Source organism: Pyrgilauda ruficollis, unplaced genomic scaffold (genome assembly GCF_017590135.1).
Source record: "Pyrgilauda ruficollis isolate IOZ18807 unplaced genomic scaffold, ASM1759013v1 scaffold141, whole genome shotgun sequence".
NCBI classification, from domain to species: domain Eukaryota; kingdom Metazoa; phylum Chordata; class Aves; order Passeriformes; family Passeridae; genus Pyrgilauda; species Pyrgilauda ruficollis.
The window spans coordinates 201589-229470 of NW_024512655.1; the positions used below are offsets into that span (position 1 = coordinate 201589).

The 27882-nt window shown below is 53.7% G+C and overlaps 1 protein-coding gene across 8 annotated transcripts in view; it reads left to right on the forward strand.

Moving 5' to 3' along the window:
- CASZ1 (castor zinc finger 1) overlaps positions 1–27882 on the forward strand; it is a 193737-nt gene that overhangs the window by 102554 nt on the left and 63301 nt on the right. For 4 of the 8 annotated variants that reach the window (XM_041460302.1, XM_041460303.1, XM_041460306.1 and 1 more), the window contains one exon: positions 26861–27020. The exons of 1 other annotated variant lie outside the window; for it this stretch is intronic. In XM_041460302.1, the coding sequence (XP_041316236.1) occupies positions 27002–27020 (19 nt within the window). In that variant the 5' untranslated portion in view covers positions 26861–27001. Of the gene's footprint in view, positions 1–5560; positions 5690–26860; positions 27021–27882 lie in introns of those variants that run through there. 3 more of the 8 variants (XM_041460301.1, XM_041460308.1, XM_041460305.1) reach the window with 2 other exon arrangements.

Consider the following 27882-nt stretch of genomic DNA (forward strand, 5'->3'; position numbering starts at 1 on the left):
GCCCATCTGCAGGCAAAGCTCGTTCCAGCTCCTAGAGAGTCTGGGCTGTTTCGCTGCTGCAGGAGCACGGTGCCTTGTCGCTGGTGCCTGGCACAGCAGCTCAGAAAAGCTGCCAGAACCGAGGAGCTCGTGTGGGAAAAGGGAGCAAAGACACTGCTCAGGTTGCTAGCCTCTCCCCTGCCCTCTTCCAACCCAGCTCTGGTGAACTAGGGATGGATTTTAGGTTTTAATCTCCGCTGACATCCGTACACTTTCTCCCAGAGGTAGCCACCTTCTTTCCTAGGCCTGGCTCGTGTCCCTCTACACTCATTTCTCTGGTGAAGCCTGCCCAGACCCGTGTTCTCGTGGATGTTGATGGGAGGAGAAGGGTATTTTTCAAGGTTTCTGCTGGGTTTTTTTCTTCTGAAATATAAGGATGTGCAATTTTTTTAGTTTCAATTTAGCATTGGAGAATTTTATAATTTAGTAATTAAAATCTCTGATAGGCTTTAGAAATTGCAGCTAATTGAATTTAATGGGAAGATGATTTTCAATTTTATTTGATTACCCGGACCCCTGGCATTGGTATTTATGGGAAAAAAATGGGAAATGTGCTGTGTGGGCTAAGATGGCATAATTGAATTAGGGCTAATCGGATTTCTTCGTCATGAATTTCACTATAATTTTCCTATAATTTTCCATTAGATATCTAGTTTACAAATATTCACAAAGAAATGAAGCTCTTTCGGAATGGAGATTGCTGGCTAACAGGATTACAGGGACGATAGCTCGGCATTGCCAGCCCGGGCTCCTTCAGTAATGCAATCGCTGCGTCTGCCTCACACTTACCGCCCGCCGCTGCTCCCGCAGCCCCGGCCCCGCCAGCGCTCCCGGGCCGGGCCGGGCCGTGCTGGGCCGTGCTGTGCCGGGCTGGGCTGGGCCGGGCTGGGCTGGGCTGTGCCGGGCTGGGCCGGGCTGTGCCGTGCCGGGCCGTGCCGGGCTGGGCAGCCCCTGCCCGCGGGGTGCCTGTGCCGGGGACACAGCTACGGGCACAGGCACAGACACAGGTACAGGTACAGGCACAGGCACAGGTACAGGCACAGGCACAGGTACAGGCACAGGTACACCGCCCTGTGCCCCACACACAGCACAGCCAGCCCCTACCCTCCTCCATCACGTCCCCTCATTGTCACTTACAATGAATGAGTGACTGCTGCTTTGGGGACAGTCCCTGACAGTGCTCTGTACCTGCCCCAGTGCCCTGCATGGGAGCAGGGGTGACATGGGCTCTGCCTGTGATGGGGCAGGTAGAGCAGAGCAGACAATGTGCCAGATTGCCTCTGCCTTCCCTCCTTTTCCTCTTGCCCCTGCCCAAGCCACATCAAATCCAGAGTGAATTTATGGAGACCAGCCCTACACCACAGTGTCAGAGTCCTGTAAAATCCAGCCTGTCTGGTGACCTGCCCCATCTCTCTTACTTGCTGGGCTGCATTTTGGGAGCCTTTACTGATCTGCCCGGCCCATGTCAGGATAGAGTTGCTGGGGGAGCCAGGCATTGCCTGTAGAGTAATTAGGGTGGCAACTCCTCTCTACCCAGTGCCCCTTGACATCTGCGTGCCATTACGCCTCCCACACATGTCCAGAGCAGGACAGCGTCTGCTAAAACATCCGTGACAATCCAGCCCTGTCCTGGCTGCTGCAGGACCACGCTCAGGTCTTCCTGTGTCTGTGCATTTACATGACTCTGTGTGTGTGCAGGTGGCAGGTGCTTGCGCTTTTGTGTGCGTGTCTCTGCAGGAACACAAGCTGGCCTGCAGATCCTCTGGACAGAAATCACCATTTCTGTTTGCGCTTGCCCCATGCACTGCAGAAATAGGCCTTGCCCAGTCTGGGACCCATCCCTGGGCAGCAGTTTGCCATCCCAGCTGTGTGCCTTGCCAAGCCCGGGCTCAGGGGCTTTGTGGGGCTCAGGGTGGTACTGGCTGGTTTTGCAGGCAGAGCACCTGCTTTGAGTGCCAGGTGCCTGGGTACGACTATGCCCTTACCTCCTCACCCTGAAATCCCCAGGCTGCACTTTTAATTGCTGCAGTAAATTGTAACTAATTGTTAGTGCATTCAAACCCCTGCCACTCCTTCCCCCCAAGTCTTCCTGGGCCCCTGTGGAGCACATGCTGTGTACGTTCAGTGCCGTATGGCCCGTTCCCAGTACAGTCATTCCCTCTGGGCAGTGGTCAAGAGATGAGCAGCACTGGCTTCCAGCAGATGCTGGGAGCTGTGGAGTGCCTGGAAAAGCAGTAGCTACATGGTGGGGACCTGGTGTCAAACTGTTAGAGGCCAAAGAAGCAGTAAATGGCAGGATCACTCCCAGCAGAGCCTTCCCAGCACGCTGAGAGTTAGCAGGGCTGCTTTGGCAAGGGGTTCTGGGAGCCATGTGCCAATAATGTGATTGAAACTGAATTGAGGAGGAAGGAGGGAAAGAGAAAGAAAGGGAAAGAAAGCATGGATTGTCTGCTCCTGCCGCCCAGGCCCCGAGGCCTCTGGGCACCTCCCTTGACGAAACAGAAATCAAACAAAATTACAGAAATAGGGCAGGAGCATTTGCCTAATAGACTCCCCAAGCAGGAGCAGGAGGAGGGGCACAGCACTGCCAGATCTCCAACCTGCAATCTGAGAGCCAGCGCCCTGATCCCACATGAATCCAGAGCACAGTCCCAGGCCCCCAGGCCAGCTCCAGCTAAGGAGGGAGAAACTGCCAAGAAAATGGGCTAAGCATAAAAAACAAAGGTAGAAGAGACACAAAAAGGGGGATGTCCCACATCTCAGTGTGACTCACCCCCTGCTCAGCCCTGGCACACTGTCTGCGGGGAAAGCATTAAACTGTAATAATAATAAATTAATCATCCTTCCCCCTCCCATTGCACTTTTCATCTGAGGATCTCTGAGCACCTGGCAAACATTAATTACCAAGAGCTCCTCGTGCCCCGGGAGGGTGCAAGGGGACACAGAGAGATCTCTTCCCCTGCCACGGAAGGGCAGATGTGGCTGCAGCGGACGGGGCGGCTCTCGCCATGGCACGGAAGCAAAGTTCAGAGCAGGGTGAGGGGTGCTGCCTTCCCTCGAGTGCCGCTGGAGAGCAGGGGGTCCGGGAGCCTCTCCATGCCAGGGCACGGCCAGAGGCAGCTTTTCCTCAGGGTGGATCCATAGCCCGAAGGGATAGGGGAAGGAAGGGAGGTGCTACCCTCATGGGGGGCACAGGGGCAGAAAGCTTCAGAGCCCTTGAGAAAGGAGAGAACCAACTTTCCTTGGGTAAGAGGCAAAGGAGGGAGTATGGGGAAATAAACCTGATCCTGTGACAGGAGATTGCTGAGATAGGAAATCAGGCCTTGCCATTGCATCAGCTGCAGGGCGTGGATTTCACCTGAAAAAACACCTTGGCAAGTTGTTCCTGCAAGGAGGAGTGGGAGGGACAGTGGGAAGTCTGTGGAGGGGATCCTCCAGGTGTGTTTAGGTTGTGTGTGTGGGTTCATGTGTGTCACGGTGTATGGATATGTGTGTATTTGAATGTCAGTGAGCACAGAGTATCATTTTCTTTGTGGAGGGCATATGCATGTTGCGTGTGCATGCAGGGATGGGAGGGGTGGGGAACATTTGTATACTGATGTGTGAACGTGCTCAGCTCGGTGCACGTAGAAGAACAGGTATGTTCAGAGGGTCTGTGGGGCTGTGTATGCGCAGGGACATATGCATGGTAGAAAGTGTGCTCCTCTTTGTGAGGAACTGGAGATCCAGCGGGGGCCCACTCTCTCAGGGAACAGTGGTGGTGAGCACAACTCCCACTCCTTAAATCTTAAGTTCACAGAAGAAGCAAAAATGAAGATATCTGACGTAAAGTGCAGTGAACTTTTGGAACCTATCAGCAAACTCAAACCTGGAAGGAAGTGTTGAATCCAAACTGAGCTATTACAGAGCCTGCACAAACAATTCTGGTTCTGTCCATTACTTTGCAGGGTGGGATGTTCCTTGGCAGGTGCTTAGTGCCTGACTCAGGTGTAGGGACCAGGGCAGGCTCTGCTGGGTGATGTTTGCTGGGCTGGTGCCTGCGCTGGGGCCGAGTGGAGTGCAGACAGGCAGGAGTTGAAAGGCAGCACGGGGTGACAGTGCTGATCGGAGCTGATGGTGTGGGTAGAAACCAGTGGGCAACGCTGATAGAGCAGCAGCTTGGCTGCACCAGGTGGGAAGGTGAGTCCTGTACAGGGCTCTGCTCAGGGGCGCTGCTCGGCTGGGAGCCCCCGGGCAGGACACACTTGCCTCCTGCCCGACACTGTTGTCCCCACGTGCTTCCCGGCTTGGAAGGTCCCTGGGTGGCTCCATTTCACTAGACTTTGTTTAGATTTTTCTCTGAGAGGAGCCAGAATATTTGTGGTTTCCACAAATGACTCCCCTCTCCTCTTCCCTCTCCCTGCCCTCTGGCCTGCATTGCTGCCTGTGCGTTTTTGTCCATGCAAATGCAGCACTGCTGAGGTGATGAGCTGCACTTTGTGTTGCGTCTCTGGGCTCGGGACACTATCAGGGTGCAGCACATCCTGGTGCATGGAGCCAAACACACCTGGGCTCCTTCCAGCCCTGTGACTAACCTGTCCAGCCACTTCTGGAGAGTCACTTCCCTCACTAGTGCCTCAGTTTCCCCATCCCTGGTGGGGTAATGATGCTGGCCTCCTTTGGGAAGCACATTACGTTCTGCTTATAAAATGGATTTAAGAGCTGCTAAGTCCATGGGCAGCTCTGTGTGAGCCCCTGTGAGGAGCCCAGCTCTGCCAAAATCCTGGAGCCAAACGTGGTGTGTTCACAAAAACAGCCTACAACCTGCTCAAAATACCTATTTAATCAGGTAAATAATCTGCTCGTTTGTTTTAAAGAAAGAGGCTTATATCTGTGTTTACCCAACACGCCTCTCAGAACCTCCCTCGCATTCTTTGCTACTTAGAAAAATAAAGCCAAAAAAAATGAGGAAATTCACTGCAAAAGGGCCCCCTTCCCCCCCCACCGCCTCCCGCGGGCCCGGCGTTCGGGGCTGGAGCGCCGTGATCCCCTGAGGGCAGGATGCGTCCGGGGCAGTGACACCCGCAGGTGGCGGCCACCCGTGCCCCGAGGGCTGCAGCCCTCCGCGGTGCGCTCCGCACGCACGGCGAGCCTGGAGCCGCGTGGGACGGGGCAGCCGGGGCAGCCCCCGTGCGCTGCCCGCGGCTCCTGCCGTGCCCGGGACCCGCGGCACCGCTGCCGCTCCTCCGGCCCCGCACGCCCCGCTCCATCCCCTCGCGCTTTGCGGTCTGCTCCGTCCCGGCCGCTCCGGAGGAGCCAGCGCCGGCCGCGGGGCGGGGGCGGCGGCAGCGATGGCTGCGGGGCACCGCGGCCGGGCTGGTGCGGGCGGGCGGCCCTGCGTGCGGGGATCGAGCCCGGCCCGGCCCCGCACCTGCCCCCGGCGGCGGGCCCGGCGAGGGGCGGGCCTGCCCGCCGCCAGTCACCGCCCCCCGCGGCGGCGCGCCCGCCCCCGGCCCCGCTGCCAAAGTGACTCGGGGAGGACCGGCACGGCAATGACATCAGTGCTTTAAACAACTTGTTATTCGGGAGCAATCAGCTGCAATTAGGTATTAATTAAGTATTATGAAAGTTGATTATTTAAGTGAATTCGGCTTTCGTCTCTCCGACTATGGTAAGTACAGCACAATTGTCCTTTTCCTGCCCCCAGCCCCCCGCCCGCCTGCCGGCGGAGCCCCCGGTCGGTGCCGGTGCCGGTGCCGGTGCCCCGCGCCGGGGGAGCGCAGCGGAGCGCTGTCCGCCGGCCGCTCCCGCGCGGCTGTGCCGTGCGAGCCGCGGGGCCGGCGCTGCGGGCGGCGCAGCCTCTCCGGCCGCGGGGCCGCCGCCGCACCGAAACTTTTGTTGGCGGGTGCGCGGTGCGGAGCTGCGGGCCGGGCGAGCGGGGCCGCGCCAGGTGCGGTGCGGTGCGGTGCGGCGGGGGGCTTGCCGCCTCTTTCACTTTGCTTCTTTCACTTGTTTTACGGAAGTTGCTCCCGCGCCCGCCGCCGCTTCGGCCCCGCTCTCCCGGCCCCGCCGAGGTGAGCCGGGGGCTCTGCTCCCTCCGTCGGTCCCTCCCGGCAGCGCGGGCCGGGGCAGCGGGGCGAGGAGCGGGCTGGCCGTGAGAGGATGCGGAGGGGAAGTTTATGGGGGTTTTGAAATGATTCTGCCTTTGTATTTGTTGTAAGTTGTGTGGGTTGTTTTCTCTTTCATATTTTCCCCCCTCCTGAGCTCTGGCGTGTCGGTGGTAAAGGTTGCTTGTCAGGTTCCTGTACTGCCTAAATGAAAAGGAATTTAATTTATTTGGGACAAGGCAGTGTCAGATGAAGAGGCTGCTTATTACATTTAATGAGTTGTTTTTTGGTTTTATTCAGCCTGGGCATATCTGGGATGGGTTTGTTTTTGTCCTTCCATGTGAGGTGTATAAGACCTCCCCCACCCCTTCACATCATGCAGGGAGGAGGAAAGGTGGCCAGGCTGGGGCAATGTTTTGGTTTTAGATTACAGGCCCTAGTATTGGGGTTGGGTGTGTTTTTGATTGTAGCTTTTTGCGGCTTGTCCGCTGGTTTTTGATCAGGTATCAGGATGGGGAGCAGGTTCCAGGCTGGGCTGGGCTGGGCTGGTGGCCCTGCTGGGTGTGATGATGGACAGGTCTCCATCAGGCTGGACTGTGATTGCAGCCAGGAGCTGCGGGGCTCAAAGTGCTGGTGGGTTTTCCAATCCTTGGACCGTCTGGATAAGAGTCTCATTTAGATTTGACAAAATGTGCAAATTCAGAGTTTGGCAGGAGTCTATCCCTTAGGTGATGTTACCTCTCTTTGGGACCAGGTCCCACCGTCATGGCCCTGTACTGGCTGACACAACTACACCTGCTCCTCCAAAATGGTGTCAACCATTCTTTGCCATTAAAAAACAAATGGCAGCAATGAGCCAAACAGGCCTGTGCTGGCAATGTGCCATGGTCCAGGTAATTACTGCCAGAAAGTGCGTGGTTTTTTTTTTTAATAAGGAGTAAGATGGTAATAAACTGGTTGATGATTGACTGGGCCTGAACTATGTACTCTGATATTGTGAGTGAGAGGATAATTTTGCTGTCGTTTATTCCATTTATTTACTTATTTCTACCATTGATATCAGGAACCGAGTGGCTCCGGAGCCACCTCCACCTGCGAGTGTGACGTGCCAGCTCTGCTTGGGTCCAGCCGTGGGCGTGCGGCTGCCTCCCTTCTAGATCAAGAAGCTGGGATGCTGCGTGGGCAGCTCAGGAGTTAAGGATGTGGTGAAACTGCGGGAGGGCAGATGCTTCCGAGAGCAGCAGGCAGCGATTTGCCCCGCTGTGCCCCGCGGAGCCGCAGCTGCCCCGGCGGGCAGCGCCGTGCCCCGGCGCGGCAGTGCCCTCTGCCGGCGGGAGCTGCCCGGGGCTCCCGAGCCCCGCCGGTGCTGCGGTGCTCAGCGCCCGGCTGACGCCTGGGTCCCCGGTGTGGGAACCCGGGGCTGCAGCAAGCCGTGGAAATGAGCATCGGGGAGATCTCTTTAAGTCAGCATTATGATCTGTGTGTGGGTGAACCCGTCTTGTCATGATCTTGGGGCAAAGACCTGCCCCATAATCACCACCTCTAACCCTTATCTACTCGGGCCAGCTTATCTCCCTCAGTCGCTGCCTCTTGAATTGTCTCCAAGCCCTCGGGCGGTGACTCTCCAGAGGCAGTGCCCGAGGGCTGCTCATAGAGCTGCCAGCTGGCAGAGGCAGCTCCAGAGGGGTTTCTTTCCCAGAGGGACTCGGTGTGTGGGGTCTGACAGTCTGCTCCTGCTGAGGGCTTTCTCCGCTCAGTCAATCCATGCGTGGACCTTCTAGGACCAGAAGTGTTAATAATGGTTAAGGGCTGAAAAGAATTTGTGGACTGAGTCCATCTGCGCAGGAATGTGGCAAGATGTTCCCTACATGTGACTTTCTGCGAGTCTGGTTTTAAATACCTTGACTGACTGGGTACTTGTCACTTCCTTTGGGACACTGTTCCCCAGCCTAGTTATCCTTGGTATGAGATTACAGGAACTGACCTCAGAAGGAGGGCCAAGACACCTATGGTAAATGGGCGGAGAAACACCCAATTTCCCACTCAAGGGGTCATTTTGTGTCTTTGTCAAATCACAGCTGTTGTTTGAAACACCCAGTGGATAGAAACACTTTCTTTGGGCTGGTGACAACTTGTTTGGGGTTTTTGGTTTTTTGACCAGATTTTTTGGGAGACATTGTCTCAGTCAAGGTTGGTGTCATTCCTGAGCTCATGCTCTGCAAAAGGTTCCCAGGCACTTGGTTTGGGTGTCATGTCCCTTTCCAGTAGTTCTATGAGATACTTGTTGGGTGGAAAGCATTCAAGGGCTTAAGCCTACCAAGTGAAGATTGTTCCTTGGGAGAAGGGTTTAGCAGGGCAGGGATTAACCTTGCCATAATGGAACAAGCAGCACCCAGCTCTTACTTGGAGAACATGCTTCAGAGCTGCTTGGAGTCCATAGGAGCGTTTCTACTGCTTTGGCACTATAGAGAGATAACTCACAAAAAGGCCAGAAAGTTGATCTCTGAGATGAGCTCCTGTTTCCTCACCTTTACTGTCTGCTGGATCTCATGAGTCCTTCTGAACCAGGTCTGCCACTGACAGAGTGGGGTCCACTGGTGTGTGCAGGTACTGCACTGTTCTGCTCTGAGGGCAGAGTCCCAGGGGGGAGAGGCAACTTGTACTGAAACTGGGAATGGCACAGATACCTCAGCTGGAGGGGATCACATATTTGATGGGTAGTTTCCATATCACCAGTTTCTCTTTCTGTTTTGCTAAACTGTTTATGCTTCTACCCAGAGTCCTCTTTCCTGCGATTGGATCTCAGAGCTTTGCCTACACAGCCTTTTTTGTCCCACTTTTTGCACTTGGCTGTCCTCCCAGTGAGAGCCTTTGTGGCCACTTTGCCTCTCCCTCTGACACCAAACCCCTGGGCTGCTGTGCAGCCTACGGTTTAGGCGCCCTCTGAAAAGTTGTTTGAAAGTGTCTGGAAAGTAATGAAAAGTCCTGTAGTAGGTGAAGATAACTATTGCCTGTGCTGCATCTCCCACCTCCACCTGGGCTCCTTTCCTCCCTCCCTCCCTCCCTCCCTGCCAGGGTTTGAAGATGCAGCCGTTCCCAAGGTTTGGAGAGCTCAGGTGCCACCCAGGCTCAGCTCCCAGAAGTGCTGACACTGCAGAGGCCGTGCTGGCCCATCCAGCTGAGGTTTGGGAGAACCAATGTCCTCGTCCTCAGCTGCACTTTGCAAAGCAAAGAGGGGGCAGAGGAGGCTTGGCTGGAAGCAGGGGAGGGGCAGAACCTCCAGCCAAAAGTCCCACGCGGCAGCGTCTCCTCCCCTCCGGTTCAGCGCGGACTGGATCAATTTGGACGTCTTCAGCAATAAAAAATGCCGATGTCGTCCTAATTCACCAGGCCCCGAGATGACAGCAAATTTACATTTTTTAATTAAACTAGCAGCCAGTTTTTATGAGAGGGGGCTGGGTTATGCAAATCAAATGGTTGTGTACGAAAGATTAGGAGAGTTTGGGAATAAATTCCACAAATGCTAATAAAAAAAAAAGAGAGAAAATGAGAGGGGGGAGAGAGAGGGACATTGTTCCATTAGCCCCTTTTAGGCTGATTTCCCTAGGGAGAAAGCTATGGGGGGTGAGAGATGGAGGCAGCTTTCAGAGACAGGTAAAATCCATTTCCAGGATGGAGAGCCCCTTGGACCAGGACCTTGTTGCTCCCTGTTTTGTCTCCGAGGGCTCGCAGGGGAGAAGGAGGAAGAAATTGGTGACAAAAGAAACATTTGCTGGTTTCTAATCCCCATTCCTGCTTGACCAGTGATCCACAGGCTGGAACAGCAGCTGGGACTGGCTTGAGGATGTGGAAGGTACGGAGTGCTCAGGTGCTGGAGGGGCACAGGTGGGTGAAGGCTGGGCCAGGTCACCGTGGTGCTGCAGGAGGGTGGATGTGGCAGGGCGACAGGGCAGTCCTGGGGTGGGCAAAGCCCAGGGGCTGCACAAAGCTGCTCTGGATAGGGCCCATCTTTGGGCTGACAGATGGTCACAGGGCAGGGCTACAGCGGGGTTTGGTACCCTGGGGCTTCATCTCCTTTGTGCAGCTCTTGTGGGTGGGCTTCTGGTCCCTGGCCGGAGCTGCTGGTTGGAACAGGCAGTAGTGCTGATCACAGGTGAGGGTCTAGACTGCTGTTCCGTGTAAGCACAGGCTTTATCTGCAGAGCAGAGTGTGTTTTGGAGTAGGATGGTGATGCTTTTCCCTCACCCAAACTGCGGAGCCCCTTGTTGTCCATTCATAGAGATCTCAGAGGCTGACTCCAGCTATCAGCATCTCTTTCCAGTGTGTCAACCTGGCACCAGTCTTCATCTCTTCCTCAAGGGACTTTCCATCTTTCTTCAGGTGGTGATTCCAGAAAATAAAAGTTTGTCAAGTCCCTTCAGGAAGAAATAGTCACAGTGAACAAAAAGCATGTGTTTCACTCACGTAGAATATGTTCTTGTATAAGCTTCCAGAAGAATTCCAAGTTCTCATTGCATTTGGGAGTTAGGTGTGGTGGCTAGGTACCAAAGCAATTGTTTGCTCTGCTATGGAGAAACAAAACCAGAAAATTTCTGGAGGCTGGGAAACTGCTTAAAGCTTCCAGTCCTAAGGCAGTTTCATGCTTGGAATAAAAGCTGAACAACCCATGCAGGTTGGCAAGAGAAAGCAGAGGGTGGAGAACAGGAGATACAGGGAAAAGGATGGGAAGACTAAGGTCACTGGGTGCATTTTATGACAATCCCCTGAGGATTTGGTGCCTCACTAGAGAGCTTTGCCACCCATTCCTGGTTTTGGGGTGTGAAATGATGATTCACCAGCATGTTCATGTTTTGCTTTGGAGAGGTGACATTTTAGCAGAGCCTCTCTTGTGAAATCAGTAAAAACACCAAGCTCTGGTGGTGCATTTCTGGAAGTGCTCCCCACACCCAACACCTACATCCCTGTCACTCTGTCCTGAGCGTGCCCGTCTGCCCCAGACACTGAGCCACCTCCACGCTCCTGGACACTCACGTGTTGGTGCTGGCCTGAACTTGGTGCTCCCCAGGCTCTCTCAAGGCATTGCCATGATCAACACTGGTTCTGTGGGTTCTGTGCACTTGCATCATCGTTGCCATGAATGAATCCTTCTTGGCAGCAAGAGGAGACGAGGATGGTGTCTGCCCTGTGTGTTGGGTGCCTCTGTGCCCCCCCAGTGTGCAGTGGGACCCCCACTGCTCTGCTGCTGGGGCGAATGGTGGCCGTGGTGTCAGCTTGGTGCACAGCCTCAGCCAGCCAGCCATACAGGGCCTTTTTGCAACACGAGTTTCTGAGCTGAACTAGGGCCAAGTTCAGCCTAAAACTAACAAAGAGCTCCAGAACAGGTCTGTGAGACATGGCAGAGTCTGAGGATTTGGTGTGGGATGAATAACTCCTAATCTATAAAGTGGGCATAATCACGCTGCCTGTGCAGCCCAGAGCCAGGGCTGGGCTCGGGATGGAGATAAGGCAGGGAGGGCTGGCTGCTGTCCACGGGTGGGCGTGGGGGTCGGCAGAGCGCTCCTCCCAGCCGGGTGGGGTGCCTGGGCGTGGGAGAGCCCAGCCCGCTCCCGCAGCTTCCCGGGAGCTCCTGCGCCCCTGCCCCCGGCACCTTTGGCACCCAGCAGCTGCCGTGGGGACCTCTCCGGGACCTGGGCTGGGGGGTGGAGAGCTCCAGCTGGGCTCTTCTGTTGGAATGGTGCGGTGGTGTCAGCCCTGCTCCCAAAATTGGATGGGCCAGGGCAGAGCAGAGGAAGAAGCAGGAGCTTTCAGCTTCCATACATGGGAAACTGTCAAAAGCCAGGTAGCAACACCAGCTTTTGTCTGGTATTTCCAGAAAAACCCGGCAGGACCTGGCATCCCAGGGCATAATTTATTATGGAAAAATAAAATAATAAAGTACCAATCCCTTTGAGGCCTGAGTCATAGAAGCATCTTCTCATTAAAGCAGCTCCACCTCTCTGCCTGGTGTTTGCCAGCTCCATGCCTATATGAATCCACTCCCTGAGCTGCCTCGCCCAGGGCAGCCTTCCTCCTACTCCTCCTCCTCTTCCTGCTGCCTGTGCTTCCCCAGCGCACCTCTCCTCCAGCACCCCTTCCCCTGTCTGGAGGAGCATGAGCAGTTCCACATCTCAAGCCAGCTTCTCCCCAGGCCCCCATCTCTGCACCAGGTGGATGTTTTATTGGTGTGTGTTGTAGACAAACATCTTCATCTTTTCACCCACCTCCCACCCCTGTGCTGTCGGGTTCTCTGGGCATGCCCTGGCTCCCGCATGCCCTTCTCCTGGCTGTGAAGGTGTGTGTGGATCTTTCCGTGGCTCCAAGCTCTCTTCCAAGTGGCCTTCTGCAAGCAGGGAAGGAGAGGAAGCTGCTGCTGGAGTAATTACCATCTGCATGTCCCGAAGGCAGGCAGCAGATGTTAGCAGAGGAGGACGGGATTGGAAGAGGGTGAGGGAGCAGAGGCTGGGGAAAGGGGGTCTGATTTTTCTTCTCGATTGCATATGAGTATTTTTAACTGAAACTCAGTAGGACAAGAATCCCAGTTCTGCAAAGTTGATCCATGCACTTGGAAACTTTAGGGGAAAGCTCCTCTGCTCGCTCTTGCTGTGTTTTCTGTCACTCACTCTGCCTTTCTCAGCCTTTTTTATGCTGCACTATTTAACTTTTCTTACTAAATAGCTTTCCTTTATGTCCTTCTTCCTCTCTGTATTCCCACAGACCTGTCACTCTCCTGGACTTCCATTCTGTCTTTGATTCTGTCTTGCTTTCCCTTTCCTTCCCCCACTTCCATTGTCTTTACTCTATTTTTCATTTTCCCATTTTTCTGTGGGCTGATATTCAGATGAGCAAACTTCTTCCAGTTAAAGGAGGTCATGAATATTAGGATTTTTCTGTCAAACAATGAAATATGGCTCAAATTACTCTAAAGAATAGGGCCCTTTTCATAAACCACCTGCTGGTTTTTTTTGAAAGAAAGCACAACCACTCGCCTGTGTGCTCCAAGCAGTTGTCTCACATCTCTACCTCGCCAAGCTTTGCCGTTCCAATTTCTTGTGATGAATTTGTTGCTCTTGGTGGAGTAAGTCTGCTCTTCCCAGACTGGCAGCACCCAATGAGTCTGGGTTTGGACAGGTTGGGACAGGATGGGGATTCTGGCAGGATCCTCGCTACTTTAAATGTTGGTTTGTGATTGTGCTTTTTTGATTGCAGTGTGTATATTTTGGGGTTTTATTTTTGTTTTCAACAAACAACGTTCTGGTCTGAAACTCATTTGGTCTGAACCTGTCAGCTTGGCTGAGAGATCTCATTCAGATGTTAGCACCCCGTGGGGCGTGGAAGCACATGGAGCCCTCACCTTCTCCTTGTGCTGCTGGTGTGGAGCAGCCATCTCTCCATCTCTCCATCTCTCCATCTGTCCGTGGCACGAGGAGGCCGTGGTGCAGGTAACCTGCTCAGGCCTGGCCACCAACCCAGGCTGGGCTCATTTCCTCCTGCTCTCATGGTCCTGTCCCTTTCCTCCCAGCCACAGTTTCAGGAAAGGACCTCTGAGCACAGTGGCCGCAGCTGGCTCTGGGAAAGCCAAGTTTGTGCTGCCTGAGATCTCCGTTCCTTGTGGTCCTGGCTTAGCTGGACAGTGCTGTGCCTTTGCCAGGCAGCACCAGGGCAGCCTGGCTGCCCAGCAGGGACAGGAGAGTGGGAGAGCTGTGCCCCAGGGAGCGGCAGAGCTGGAGGCAGAAGAACCTCTGTGCTCCCTTGGGAGCTGCCATGAGGCTGTCATGGGTCATGCCAGAGACAGGGACAGCAGAGGACACCGGCTTGTCTCAGACTTACGTTTTGTTTTCAGTCCAGCCTATTTATACTCTTCATAGTTGCTATTTTTTCCCCAGTTACATGAATGTGTCTTGTCCTCGCTGTCTTCCATCTTCCCTCAGCAAACCTTGCCATTTTCTGCGTGTCTTTGCTGGGAAGCTCACAGCACCATTCCTCCTGGGCAGAGACCACACTTCTCTGAGGAGGCACCTCTCACTGGTGTGCTCGTTCCAGGAGCCTGCTCCAGCCCTTCCACCCTCTCCCACCTGCATTTCCCTGGACAGAAACTGCACACACAGCCTGGGCTGTGTGAACACGGAGTTTGTTTTGCCAGGGTGACCTGTTTAATCATCTCATTTTCTGGTGGCCGTTTATTCCTCGTTTCCACGGTTACAGCCCCATTAAGAGGAGAAGCAATAAGGCAGCGAGTCAAACAGGTAATAAAAACATTAAAGCCATGTGCGCACTGGGAGGGAGGGAGGGCGAGCAGCACTCAGTGAGACGAGACGGGCCGTGCCAGGGGGACAGAAGGGTCACAGGAGCCTGTGCACGCTGTGGTGACAGCCAGCTCCCTGCCCAGCCTCTGCAGTGAGGCCAGCCCAGTGTCCTGCAGCATCCCACAGCATTCCTGCCTGCTCTGCTGGAGTGTGCTGGCGCTCAGGACAGTGTCACTGCCACCAGCCTGCTGCTCTCCCCGCTGCTGTCCCGCTCAGGCAGCCCTGCAAGTGGACAAAAGCACTCGAAATTAGAGTGTGCTTTTCCTGTATTTTCTTTCAGGGCTCTGACTGTCTGAAAATTTGTAACTTTCTGTTCAGTTCTGGTGGTGCTGGTGGACCCAAACACCTGTCCCTGTACCAGCTCCAGCATGGCCCTTGCCAAGGTCCTGCTCTGGCTGGTGTTGGCTGTGCCGCTGCCCTGCAGAGCCACGGCTCTGCCCAGCTCCTGAAGCAGGACTGACTGTCCCACAGGCTACACTCTCTGTTGGAGAGTCTGCCCTGTCACAGCCCCGTTTCGCCCTGGTGGGATTTTTTAAATATATATATTTCTGACATTGTTTTGGGTTTTACAGTTCCTTTTCTGCAGACTTTATCAGAAAGCATATTTGTGGTGAGAGCCTGTGAAAGGACCTGGCTTGCTGAGTAAATGTTCAACGTGGAAATGAGCTGCGTGACCTTGAGGAGGGGAGAGGGAGGAAAGCTGACAGAAATTCATAAAAAGCTGAAAAAGAAAAGAACAAGGAGAAGGGAGGGGAGAGGAAAAAAGATAAAAGGCCTGGCCAGACTGGAAGAAGTCACACAAGAGAGGAATAATGGTCTTTCTTGTTACAGCAGTGACTGGACCTGTCATATTAGGCATCTTAAAGAGCCCGATTCTAAGTTGTGCTCAGCACTGACACTTTGAAAAATAGGCCCATTTAAGGTGACTCAAGTTGGGCAACAAAAGTCAGTAGTCACTTTAGATCATCTTGGCCTGTGTTCAGGAGGGTGAATTTTATCCTTGGCGAAAGGCCAGTGGGAGGCCCTTCTGTGTTCTGTTCCCGTTCCCAGAATAGGACTTGGGGTGGCTCCTGGAGCCCGTGCCAGCCCTTTGGGGCAGGGGCAGATCCCACTCTGCTCAGGGGGCAGTGGTCACTGCCTGGGCTCATGTGTCAGTCCAGTTGTCTGTGGGCACAGAAACTGGGCTTGAATTTATTTGTGGAATTTTTGGGGGGATGTGGGTGTCTGGAGAAGGAGCTGGATGGAGCAGTGTCTCTGTCCTCAGTGCAGGACAGTAGCAGCAGTGCAGGAGGTTTCCCAGCCATCCTTGGAGCTCCTCAAGAATGTGAGATTGAGATGGAGACACTTGCTTCAGAAAACTAATGAGGATGTCAGTCAGAAAAGACCAACAAAACACTGTTGCAAGGAAGAAAATTTGAACGGAATTACCCTGCTGTCACTGCCAGAGACCAAGGTGTGAGGTCCAAGCATGCTCTGGAGCTTGGCTTTCCAGGGCTGCCTGGTTTGGGCTTGATGGTTTTACTTCAGCCCCGCATCTAGTCCTGGAGGATCTAAAGTGGGTTTTAAACTTGTGTTGTAGGGATTGGAGAGAGACTGAGTGCCAGGTTTCTGCAGTCTCGTATTCCTCTGGCATGTCCTTGTCCTCTGGATGCCCCAGCTCCAGGAAGGCCCTGGGTGCTGCAGTCCTTGGCTCTGGGGCCATTTCCATGGAGGGGTCTGGGCACACAAGGACCTGGCACCCAGCACCCAGGGGGCTGGAGCAGAAACCCTTGTGCTCTTCAGGGAACCAGTGCCTTCTGCTACTTTTTTTGTTGTTTGAATGCATGAAAAAATGTAAATGCACTTAGGCTCCCCTTACTGCTCATTCTGTTGTCATTTCTTTGACTCCTCAAATTCTCTTCATTTTCAAGGGGGGAAGTCTGACTTCAGTGGCATCAGCACTTCCAAACCCCTGCACACTGACATAAGCAGCTCAGAGTGTGGGGTAAGGGCTGTGCTGAAGCAGAGTCCTCATTTGTGTTGAAACAAATGATCACCATTCTCTGGTTAAACCTGAGTAGCTGCACTAATAGTTCTCATATACCCATCTTTAAATTTTGGTTCATTTAGGTGGGGGGTCGATTTCTTTCCATAAGCCTGAAAATTGTAGAATAAGATCTTCATCTTCACTGCTGGTATGGAAGAGCTCTACTGTATGGAGGGGAGCATTTTTTCGGTTTTTTCCAGTCGGAAATGAAAGAAATCTAACTTGTTCCAGTAGGGAAAAGTCTTGTCTAGTGATGACCTCAAAATAATTTCTCTAGCAGTGCAGTGTGATGTCAGACAGACAGAATGTGGCTGGGTGCAAGTGCAGACAGCATGGGCACGAGTGCCTGACACAGGGGAAAACCGTCAGTCCCGGCTTTGGGAGGAACTGGAGCAAAGTCACCAGCACAGATGCCAGAGCAAGGAACTGTAACTGTACATTTAATAGCTTTGGATGTTTGCTTTTGTGTGGCAGTTGCTGCTCAAGCAAACAGATTGGAGAATTCTAGACTTACACGGATTTCAGGGATTTTATTTGTGTGTGTTCGGCGCAGGACGTGAGTGGGATGGGAGCATAGGGGTTTTTCAGCAGGAGAAGGGCCCTGTACCCTGCTCCTCCGTGCCCCCGTGCACCTTGATTTTATGAGCTGAGCCTTCCCCTCTCACTCCTTCTCTTGTTCTTCCCTGAAGTCTCTGTCCCTCCAAACCCACCTCACTCACCTGCTCCCTCTGGTCCCAGCATCCTGCCACAGTCCCCGGAGCACCCTCTGTCCTATTCTTGTGCTCCCTGGAGCGCGAGCCTGCCCCTGCAGGAGCCCTGCCCTGTGCCCAAAGCCCCATCTGCAAGTCAGAGAGCCGTGCCCCGAGTGCTGAAGCTGTCCTGTGAGAGCTGCGAGGCAGAGGCTTGTTTTCACAGTTTATTCTCCAAAAGGAGAGCCTGCAAGGGGTGAGGGGCAGACTCCTTGCAGTGAAGGTGTTAACAAATAGCAGGTGATTAAAGATGACAAGCAGTGACATTTCTGTGTGGGGTTCTCAGTACCAGCAATGCCAAGAATGAAGCTATAAACCCTGACATTTTGTGTTATGCACTGAGGTTTTTAATAGACATCTTTCTCTCCCTCACCCGTTTGTTTCTTTTATTCCTCTATTCTCTTCTGTCCTCTTCTCCCTTTCCTCTCTCTTCCTGATCCTCACCCTGGCTCTGTCCCTTCCCAAGTGCCCCCACCTCCATTTCCCATCCCTCCCTCCCACTCTTATCTTTGCTCTCTTGCTTCACCAGACTCATTTGTTCGATGTCCTTCACTTTAGCTTTTGTTTCTCTCTTCCTCCCTATTTTCTTGTTACACTTTTCCAAGATTTTTTGCTTTTCGTGGCATCGTTCACCCTTCCTTACTCTTCTCTTCCTCCTCCTAGCTGCGGTCTGTGCCATATGCACGCGCTGGCAGTGTCTCTCACAGATGCACTCCCACATTTATTGCACACACACTGGCACTTCCCGCACACTTCCCTGCTCCCCCACGCTCCCGCTCTCTCTCCTGCTCCGTCTCTCACATACGCTCGCACTTGCTCTTTTCTTTCTGTGCTTCCCCTCTCCTGCTCTTCTTTGTCTTTGTTACTCCCTTCTGCTGTCATCCTCCCTCTGTCTGTTCTTTTCCACTCTCTCCCCTTCTCCCTCCCTTTCCTTTCTCTTTTTGGGGTCTGATGTAATACTCTAACCATGGGCAGCCCGGCCAGTTGCTTGTCAGGGAGCAGGTGTCCCACCCCTGAGTGATGTTTTTGTTAATAACATTTTTGCCCTGACTCAGAAGCCGTCATTTTGGAGATTGGTTGGTGGGTTTTTTTTAAGGACAGGAGCTGAGGAGGCTGAGCTTTTGGGAACAGTTGCTGGGTTTGTACTAAAAGGACTGCAACAGTTGTTCTGCTGAGCAAGAAACGTTGGAACAACTGCAGATTCTCTTCCCACCCCCCCACCAAGTATCCAGAGGGCATTTGGAGGTGACACCCAATGCACAGTCCCCCTTGCAGCCAGCTCTAATTGGAGCTGACGAGCTGCCACTTGTTCTTGGCGTTGGAAATGGGGCACTTCTGACACTGGAGGTGGCCCTACCCAGCCCTTTCTATTACAAAAAACATTTCCTCCTCTTCTGCCTTCTCCTGGTGGTGTTAAACACAGGGCTCTCCCCCAGCAGGTCACCTGGTCTCCAGTTATGGCCCAGCTACATGAGCTGGACAAGAAAGGGGTCTGCAGGCACAGGAGGATAAAAGGGGTCAAGGGCAGTCATGGGTTCCCTGGTCCATGCCCTGCCTGGCTCGCTGTCTTACCAGGCTGTGATCCCTTTCATGCAGATGCTGAGGCAGGGCACGATGCTTCCCAGTAGGCAGGGTGGAAATGGTGTGGAAATGGTGTGGGCAGGCCCATCAGAGCCCGTCCTCTCTGCTGAATTAGCCATGCTATTGCCACCAAGGCCAGGACCTTCCCACCTGCCTGGCCCCAGTGAGAGCCACGCTGCAGAAGTCATCACCAAGCGCCCCTGGGGACTCGAGGCACGTCCACAGGCTCTTGGAGCAGCACAGCAATTCCTTCTCACACGGCTGCAGAGTCTCTGCCTCTCCCCAGGTCCCTGGGGAAGGTCTGTAGGGAGCTCCTGGAGAATTACCAGGCGCGGGGTCTGTGCTGTGCGTCAGGAATGCACCGGCCCATGGCTGCAGCTGACAGCTGTGCCCTGAGAGCACCCAGGGTGGGCCAGAGGCTCTCTGGGTGGACAGAGAGGACAGAGGCTGGGCCAGCTCCTATGGGCAGGAGGTTCCCAGGCCCCAGTGTAAGGACTTAGCAGGTATTTGAAACGAGTTCAAACTAAACTGCAGCTTCGGTCCCAGTATTTCCTCTTCCTTGACTCTGCATTCATTCTAAACATCAAAATACTTCCCCATAAAGAACCGCCTCCCCATAAAAGGGCCTCTCCCTCCCTGTCTGCCCAGGTCTTATTGATCAAGCACCACAGACGGTGGCTGCAGCTTCAGTTGCCAAGTAGGGCAGATCGATAGAGGCTCAATAGGATGAGATTTTTGGCAGCTGGAACATATATTTGTTCCTCCTTCCGTCCCACCATCCCTCTGGGAAATGGTCGGTGTCGCAGTGGAAGCAGGTGGAGCAAAGCTCTGTCCTCCTGCCTGCTGGTCACCTTGTCATCTGTCCTCTGTGGGGCAGCCCTGGGGCCAGAGCCTCTGTGGGGCTGCAGAGAGTGTGGGGCACGTGTGGAGACAGAGCAGTCCCACCCTGTGCTGGCTCCCCCAGCCCCTCTCTGCTGCTGACCTTTTACAATGGCCAAGTTCACCCTTTGCGTACTGGGGCAATCCCATGGGTCAGTCCAGCTCCCCAAAAGCAGTATTTGGCCTTTATTGTTGGCCCAGTCTCTTTATTCAGCTAGTGTTTCTTCCCTGCCTGGATCCCAGCTCCCCTCTGCCCTTCCCTGCCCTCAGTGCTGTTGTCGCCTTCCCAGAGAAGGGGACAGCAAGGCACGGTGATGGGAAGTGACTCCCTGACGGCCAGAGGGACTTGGTGCTGGAGCTGGGGTTCAGGGCCATGCTTCTGGCTGTCCTTTAGCAGCACTCGGCCCGTGGCCATGGGCTTGGGACAGTGCTTCCCCACCCGGAGCCTCCCCCGGCTGCCCCGTCCGGCTGGGACCCAGAGCTGTGGGCTGGGCTCCGGCATGAACTGGGGGAATGAGGCGCAGAGGGGAGCCCTGGGGAGGAGAGGGATGCTGTGCACGCTCGTCTCTCTCCATGCTCTCTGAAGAGCAGTTAGCTCTGCCATAAGCTGTCCTTAACCCTTGCTGGCCCTCCTGGCTGCCCAGCCTCTGGCAGGTGCTGAGCGCCGCGCACAGAGAAGTTAATGAAATGAGTATTTTGGGGAGGGGGGGAGGGAGGCTCTGTACTGCACCCTGGGGCCCTGGGTTTATTAATGGTGACCTGCCATTAAAGACTAAAGTGCTAACCTGGTCATATTTAGCAGCTTTCCGTGGCATCCCAGTGGTCTCTGCCTGCAATATCAACTCCTGCTTTCCCCCGCAGCCCCAGCTCAGCAGGAGCTGACTCCAGAGTTTCTCTGCTACAATGAGTCTGGTGGGCAGCACTAAGAAGTCTCTGTGCTGCTGCTGCCAGACAGATTTCCACCTCCTCCTGCTGCTTCACGCAGCTTCCCCCCTTACTGCCAGGTCTTGCCAGGCAGCACTTGGAAAAGAGGACCAAGTCCTGGCATCTTCATAATTCCCTTTATACAGACAGAGCCTGGGGTCACTAGGAGAGGGAGATGTGCCAGCATGGAGCTCAGAGGGCTTGGCCATGAAGAAGAGGCATACTCCAGCTCTGCAGAGCATTTCCACAGAGCTCTCCGAGAAGGCACTGGCAAATTATCCCTCTGAGGTGGCAGGCTGGGAAGCAAAGCAGCAGCTCTGCCAGACCTGATTAAAACAGGACTGGAGGCTAACAGCTTCAGGTCAGAGCAGGAGGGCTGCTCCCGCTGCTGCTGTCCCTCTTGCTCCAATCTAAGAGGGATGTGGAAAACCCAGGCTTGGGGGGATGTCCCCTAGGGGATATCAGCAGTTGGATATTGCAGTGACAGGCACTTTAGAAAGATGCTGGGAGCTGCTGCTGCTGCTGCTGGTCCAGGCACAGATCAGTGTTAGCAGAAGGAAAAAAAAGCCCCAGAGTTTCCTTGAAGCTAATTCTGCTCTTGATGCTTCCCCAGAAGCAAGATCCTGCTGTGCTCCGTGTGCCAACTGAGATTATTGCTTTCCCTGATCACTTCTTCCTGGATTAAAACCTCAGCACAGAGTGTTTTGCAGTGTGTTATTCCCGGGTACCCCCTGGAAGCTCAGCACGGTGCAGACTCTGGCAGAGACTCGAGGGAATCGTGAGGCACCTCCAGCTCGGCTCGGGAGGTGGGGTGCTCCTGCCCCTCGCGCTCCTGTTGCCCTGGGGTGAGGGCACAAATCCTCACAAGGATGTCCCTCTCCCCAGAGAGCCCATGTCCCCGCAGCCCTGCCCCTGCTGTGGGCACGTGTGTCGGTGTGGGCTGCAGGCCATGGCCCGCAGAGCCAGCGCGGGCAGGGGCCTTGTTCCAGCGGAGCTGCGGCTCCCAGCAGGACGAGTGCCGCTTTGGCAGCCAGGCTGGGGGCAATCCTCGCTCTCTCCTTTGGCTCTGTGCCCCGGCTGATCTGCAGCCAGGTTTTGCTGTAATCCCTACATCCTGTTGCAGGTCCTTAATCAGCTGGAGCCGGCCTGGAAAAAAAAACCCCAAAACCCAAACCCCAAAGTGTTGTGGTTAAAGCTCCCCACTGCCAGGTGGTGGGAACGGGGGGGCAGCAGCCTCCCAGGCACCAGGTGGGAGACGGGAAGGGCTGGGAGAGATTACAGTTTCCATGGTAGGGATGGAAGCAGAGAAAAGGGTGTTTGTTTCTGCTGGGGGTCTCTGCAGGACCCACTGATGCTGTTCCCCTGCAGAGTGGATGGGTCTGGGTTTGAGGCACTGGCTGCTCCTGCTCTCCCACTGCCCCTTCAGCCCTCATTGGGCAGGCTTGGAAACTCTCCGGGTTGTTGTTGAGTTGGTTTTTTTCCCATTTAATGCATAGAATAACACTGATGGGTCTGAACAGCTCCAGCCAGGCGACGAGGGGAAAGAATAACAAGCTCCTGAATGTCAGGCAAAATTATGGGCCATTGCTATTTAGGGTGAGTCTGGTGGATTTAGGGCCTCTCTGTTCTATTGTCCTGGCTGCTCTGAGCATTGGAGCAGGCGAGACACAAGTCGGGAATTTTATTGCAGAGCATGGTCAGGGGAAGGCTGGTTCTGAGCGCTTCCGGAGTGAAGCAGCAGTGGGGGAGAGGGACTGTTTCTGTTGGAAAGTTGGTGAGATGTGATACTGGAGGCTGGAAGTCCTGGAGAGGTGGTTATCCAGCAGAGAATAGAGCCCCCTTGCATCCTGGTTTCTGTCAGGATTCAGCTCCAGATGTTCACCACACTCCCCAGGTCTGTGTAGGGTCGGTCCGTCCGTCAGACCTGGGCTGCCTGTCCAGCTGCTGTGTCCCTTGGCAGACCCTGCTGGCCCCCTGCATCTCAAGGGCACATGGCTCCTTGTCTTCTCTTGTGAGGCATTCAGGAATGTAGTTCATATGAAAAACAGTGCCTGTATATGTGTGTTCAGTGGGGATTAGGGGTTCTGGTGTCATCTCTTGGATTGCTTATTGCTGGCACTGGTGATGTAACCAGGGCTGGCACTGCACTCGCATTGCCAGGTGTTAGGGGAAGGGCTCAGCTGAACAGCACAAGCATGGAAGGACACAGAAAGGCTGAAGAAAGGTGTTACACAGTGTGACAGAAGTGGATTGTCCATGGGAAAGTGATGTCTTCACAAGTGCTGAACAGGGTGTACCCTAAGCTTCCAGATTTTGGCAAATACATTCTGTCCCATGCCAGGATGGGGAGGAGTGGCAGAGAGCAAGAAAGCCGTTCAAGCCTGGCTGTCTGCATAGGTGTGAGGCTCAGCAGGGTGAATTCTTTGCTTCTTTGGGGCTCTTTTTATTTGACCGGATTAAAAAGCCTATTTGAGTTTCTTAAACCATTTAATCTAAAATCCCCAGGTAGATGCGCCATTGGATTCAGTTTTAAGCTTATAAACAAAATAGGTCTGTGTTTGTCTCTTCTTCATTTTCTTTTAAAGAAGAAGGGTTTGACCTGTCCTCCCTGGAGCTGGGGGCAGTTGAGCTTCTGGTGCCTGTGAATCCCCATGAGCTTTAGAAAGGGTGGGAAAGTGCAGAGACTGGGGTCCTGCAGCTCCAGAGTAGGTGTACATGTGTCCTGGGCAGGGGCTGGGCTCCACTGCTGGTCCCCAGGGCTCAGTACGTGCACAAAGTACTGGGTGTAGGTAAAATTCCAGTAGAGCCATTGCTCTGCAATTAGTTTGGGTATGTGAAAAGGGAGAGGACCATAGGAGATGGGAGAAAGTGGGAGGAAAGCATGGAATGGTCTGGATAATTCCAGTTCCTTGTGAGTGGAAGCTGGTTCTGCTCTGCTCCCAGTGTCCAGCTCCCTCCAGGGTTTCCTCCTGCATCCATCCTCTCCACTTGTCTCCTCTACAGTGCCATGTGGCTTATTGCTGCCACGCCCTGTGCTTCAGAGGAGGTTCCATTGTCCCCAGAATGGGACAGTTCAGGATTTGTTCTCAGGAGAGAGGTGCTGCTAATGCCTGTGGCAGCTGCAGGAATGTCACAGGTCTGTTGCCCACACAGATAAAGATACCCTGAAGGAAGGTACCAAACCCACAGCAGGTAAATGTAAGATGATCTGCCCCTGTGTCCCCTCAAGCTGCTTTCCATGTGTCCACAGAGTCACTGATGCCTGCACACATTGTGAGGTGACACTGGCAGTGCTCAAACCAACTGCAGGATCCCTTCCAGATCCTGTCCCCAGTGCTGGGAGCACAGCAGAAGGGCTGGGCCATCCAGCTCCCTCGTGCAGCCGTGGAAAAGCTCGTTCCAGCACGGCCAGAGAAGGGCCAGGAGGGCAGGCTGTCCTCACCTCGTGTGGTCTTTGCTGTGAGCAGAGAGGCCTCCTGTGTCCAGGGCTCTCAAGGAGATGCTCTGTGTGAGGGAAAGGTGGGAACAAGACTCCATCCTTCCTGCCTTCCTTCTCCCAAGGAGCTGGAGACAGACAGAGGGACAGGCGTCTGTCCGGTGGCAGCCAGAACAGGAGGGAGCCCTGTTGGCTTTGCCCAGGGAGCCTCTTTCTATATGGAAATGAAGAATTTAGGCTAATGGAGCTCAACCATCTCTAATTTTGCGATGGCAGGAGGATTTTGATTGAAAGTAATTAAGCAAGCTAGCTGTAAAATTAATTAAAGCAAAAGGGGGGGATTTTTTTATTGGATTGGATAGCGATATAGCGGCTGTCAAATGGGGGACGGATGGGGGTGACCTGAATTCTCTGCCCTCCCTCCTCCCACTCGGGACGTTTATGTCACTTTAATCTCCTTACAGCGGCTGGTGTGCATTTGTTTGAAATAATCAAGGAAATATGGTCAGAAATTGTCAGCTTTCAGATCTAATTTACCTGACAGCCCTGCGCAGACCAGTAAGCCTCTGTGTGCGTGTGTGTGTGTGGTGCAGGCGACTGTGTGGTCATGGAGGACTCCTTGTCTCCCCTCTCCCCTGTTTTTGTTCATTCTGTCTTCTCTTGATTCTTAGCAAAAATACTTCTGACATATCTGGGGCCACCCAGCACCTTGCAGGAAAAAGAAATAAGTTTGACAATTTTCCTGAGGTCCCTTCTCCACCCCCACCTTCCCATCACTATCTCCTCCCAACCTGCTGCCTCATCCTTGCACCATAACCAGCTTTAGGGTTTAGGCAATATAGGATTAGGGGAGGTGGCTGTAATTCTTTATTCCAGATGGCTGGCAACTGCTAAACCCACTGTCACAAGCACTGAGTTATAAAAATACTTAAATTAGGCCCTTTGTTTCAGCCCCTGTCCCTGCCAAGCAGCTATCCTGGTGTCCTGCCGGGAGCTCAGCTTGCACAGAACAGGTGGGGGACTCTGAGCCCAGACTGTAATGATGATGCTGGGAGAGGCTTCTCCGGACTCACACCTACCTGGATTCCCTTGCTCAGCTCCATCTGCTTCTTTTTTGCCTTTAGCTCATAAAGAGAGATCTGCAACAAGAAGGAGCTGGGCATGAGTTGGTGTGTGCTCACTTAGCAGGTGAACATCCCAGTCCAGGGACGTACAAGGGCTGCAATTCCTACCCGTCTGACTGGGTGGGTGAGGGTGTGCACGTTCCTGACAGAAATCTCTGCTGGACCTAACCCTGCAAGAACCTGGTGACCTGAGCTCAGCGTACTGAAACTGGGGAAGGAGGGCGACTGCTGCAGGACTGGTGTTTCCTCAGAGCCACCCTGGTGCCTCACATCTGTCTTGCTAGGTTGGCTCTTAGGGTTATTATTTACTATTTATTATTATTCATTAAGCACCAAGAGAGTTTGGGTTTTTGTTTGTTTTGTTTGGGTCTCCATATAGAGGCCTTTGCTGAGGCAGACTCCGGTGCCAAGACCTCTGGCACTTTTACAATTACAGCCCGTGATCCTACTGTATTGTTTATGTAATGACTCTCAGTCCCGAGGGATCCTGCAGCCTTTCTTAGACCAGAGCACCCAGCACCTGGCAGGGAGAGTGCAGGGCAAGTGCTGGACCCTGGTGCCAAGGAAAATCTCTGGGCTTTATGTCCCGGGGAGTCATTAATATGTAGAGGGCTCAGGTTGGACCTGCTGTGAGGATCCACATGCAGGGGAGTTGATTAAGCTGCTTCAGAAGGAACAGATGATTCATCCCTGCCTGGTGCCTGTGGCCACAGGGTCCCATAGTAGCTCAGACCTGATGTTCTGGCTGTTGGGTGTCTGCAGCCCACCAGTCTGTCTCTCATACAGGGAGCTGAGTTGACTGGTCCTTGTGGGCCAGCTGATGTGACCAGTCCCTGGGTGTCCCAGAGCACCCCAAACCATGTCAGCATGGGGATTGAAACTTCTGGTTGTTGAGCAGGTGTGTGGAGGGCTCCACACCAGCTCTGTAACCTGCAGGACATGGGTGGGACTGGTGATGACCAGCTGCGTGGGGCTGTGCTGAGGTGGGTGATGAGCTCATCACCCATGGTTCTTGGGTTTAATTCCAGCTTTGCCACTGATTTGCTTTGTGTCTGTAGCCATGTGAATGCATAGCTTTGTGCCAGTGCTTCCTCATCAGTATAATGGGTATAATTAGGCTTCCCTGATTGACGATGGCGCTGAACACTGAGTGTGCTGGCAGACTGTTTGCTTTTGTTTAAAAGTCCCTTCCAAAAAAAAAAAGGAGGTAAGACCAGATTTTAGGGTGCTGGTTCCCATATCATATTGCAGATATATGTGGGTTAAGGTCTCTGACAATACCCAACCCTTTCCTTGTGGGACAGGTCTGCTCTGAAGAGTTGGCTTCCCCTAAACCTAACAGGACAGAGTTAGGTTAAGACTAAGTGCTTCTAAGTACTGTCTCCTCTGTATTCAGCAAAATACAGAATGTGGCACTGCTGATCTTCTGTGTTAATTACAAATATAACAGAATGTAACATGAAGAATAGTCTAAATAATTTCATGGCCTGTTAACCAAAAGAGAGCTTAAGTTCTGGGACATGGACCAGGCTACCACTGATAACGGTATCTGAATTCAGTGGTGTCTGGAGGAAGGGTCATACCATGCTGGCTGCTCTGATTTCCCACTGTAGCTTGCAAGACCAGGTGATTAAGAGTGCATTAGATAATCTTCTAACATAACATTCCCTACAGGCAGTTACTGGCATTGCTGTAGAGACATCCTGAACGACGTGTTGGAAAAGGAAGTGCACAGGACAGTCTTTCTGCATTGTGAACATGTTTGAGACCCCCATGCAAAGCTGTGCTCTGTTCTGACTCCAAGTCTCCTCAGACATGGCCGAGGAAAATGCACGTGAGTGCTGACCTGGGGGCACCTTCTGTTGTTCTATTTGCACCTGCTTGTACTTGTTCAACACCTCTCCCCTCTCGAGCACTGCCACTCTCACTGCACATGAGTCTGGAGACCCTGACTCCAGCACAGCCAGGAGCTGAGGAGCATCCCACAGCTGGGTGAACGGGATGAAAAGTTCAGATTTGGGTGGTGTTTCTTTTTCTCTCAGTTTAGTGTGAGTGGCAGTGGAAAAGCATAAGTTCCCTTCTGTCACTGATGCGGTGTCAGCTGGGAAATGATTCTCCTGAGCCAAGCAGAGTGACATGAGCATAAGATCAGTCAGAGAAGGAGCAAGCCCAGCGAGTTGGGAAGAGCTGAGGCACTGGGCTGAGTGTCTGGAGAGGAGCTGCCCATGCTCAGAGGGTGGGGAGAAGAGACCCCAGAAAGGGCCTGGCAGCTCAGCTAACGTCAGTCCAGAGAGAGGGAATGTGCAGAGAGGCCTCAGGAGTAAGTCAGGAGGACAGACACCTGTACCTGCCTTTCCTGTGAGCTGCAGACCCCCACACAACATCCTGCTCCGTGCTGAGTCCTGGCTGCTGTTCCTGTGCATCCAGCTGCCTTGGGGCAGCAAAAAGAAGAAAAAAACAGAGCCAGCAGGTCTGAGGTTTCCTCCTCATGCCCCCCAGCAGAGGGAAGGGAGGCTCTGGGCTGACGGAACAGCTGGGGATGGATGTCCCCACGTGTGTCCTCGTGGCAGTAGGGCACTGCCCAGGTCAGGTCAGACCCACGCTGCTTCCCAGCCAGACCAGGAGCCAAGTCCTGGATTTGGGAGAGGCTCAAGGCAGCACTCCCTGAGTTCCCTCTGCACAGAAGATACAACTTC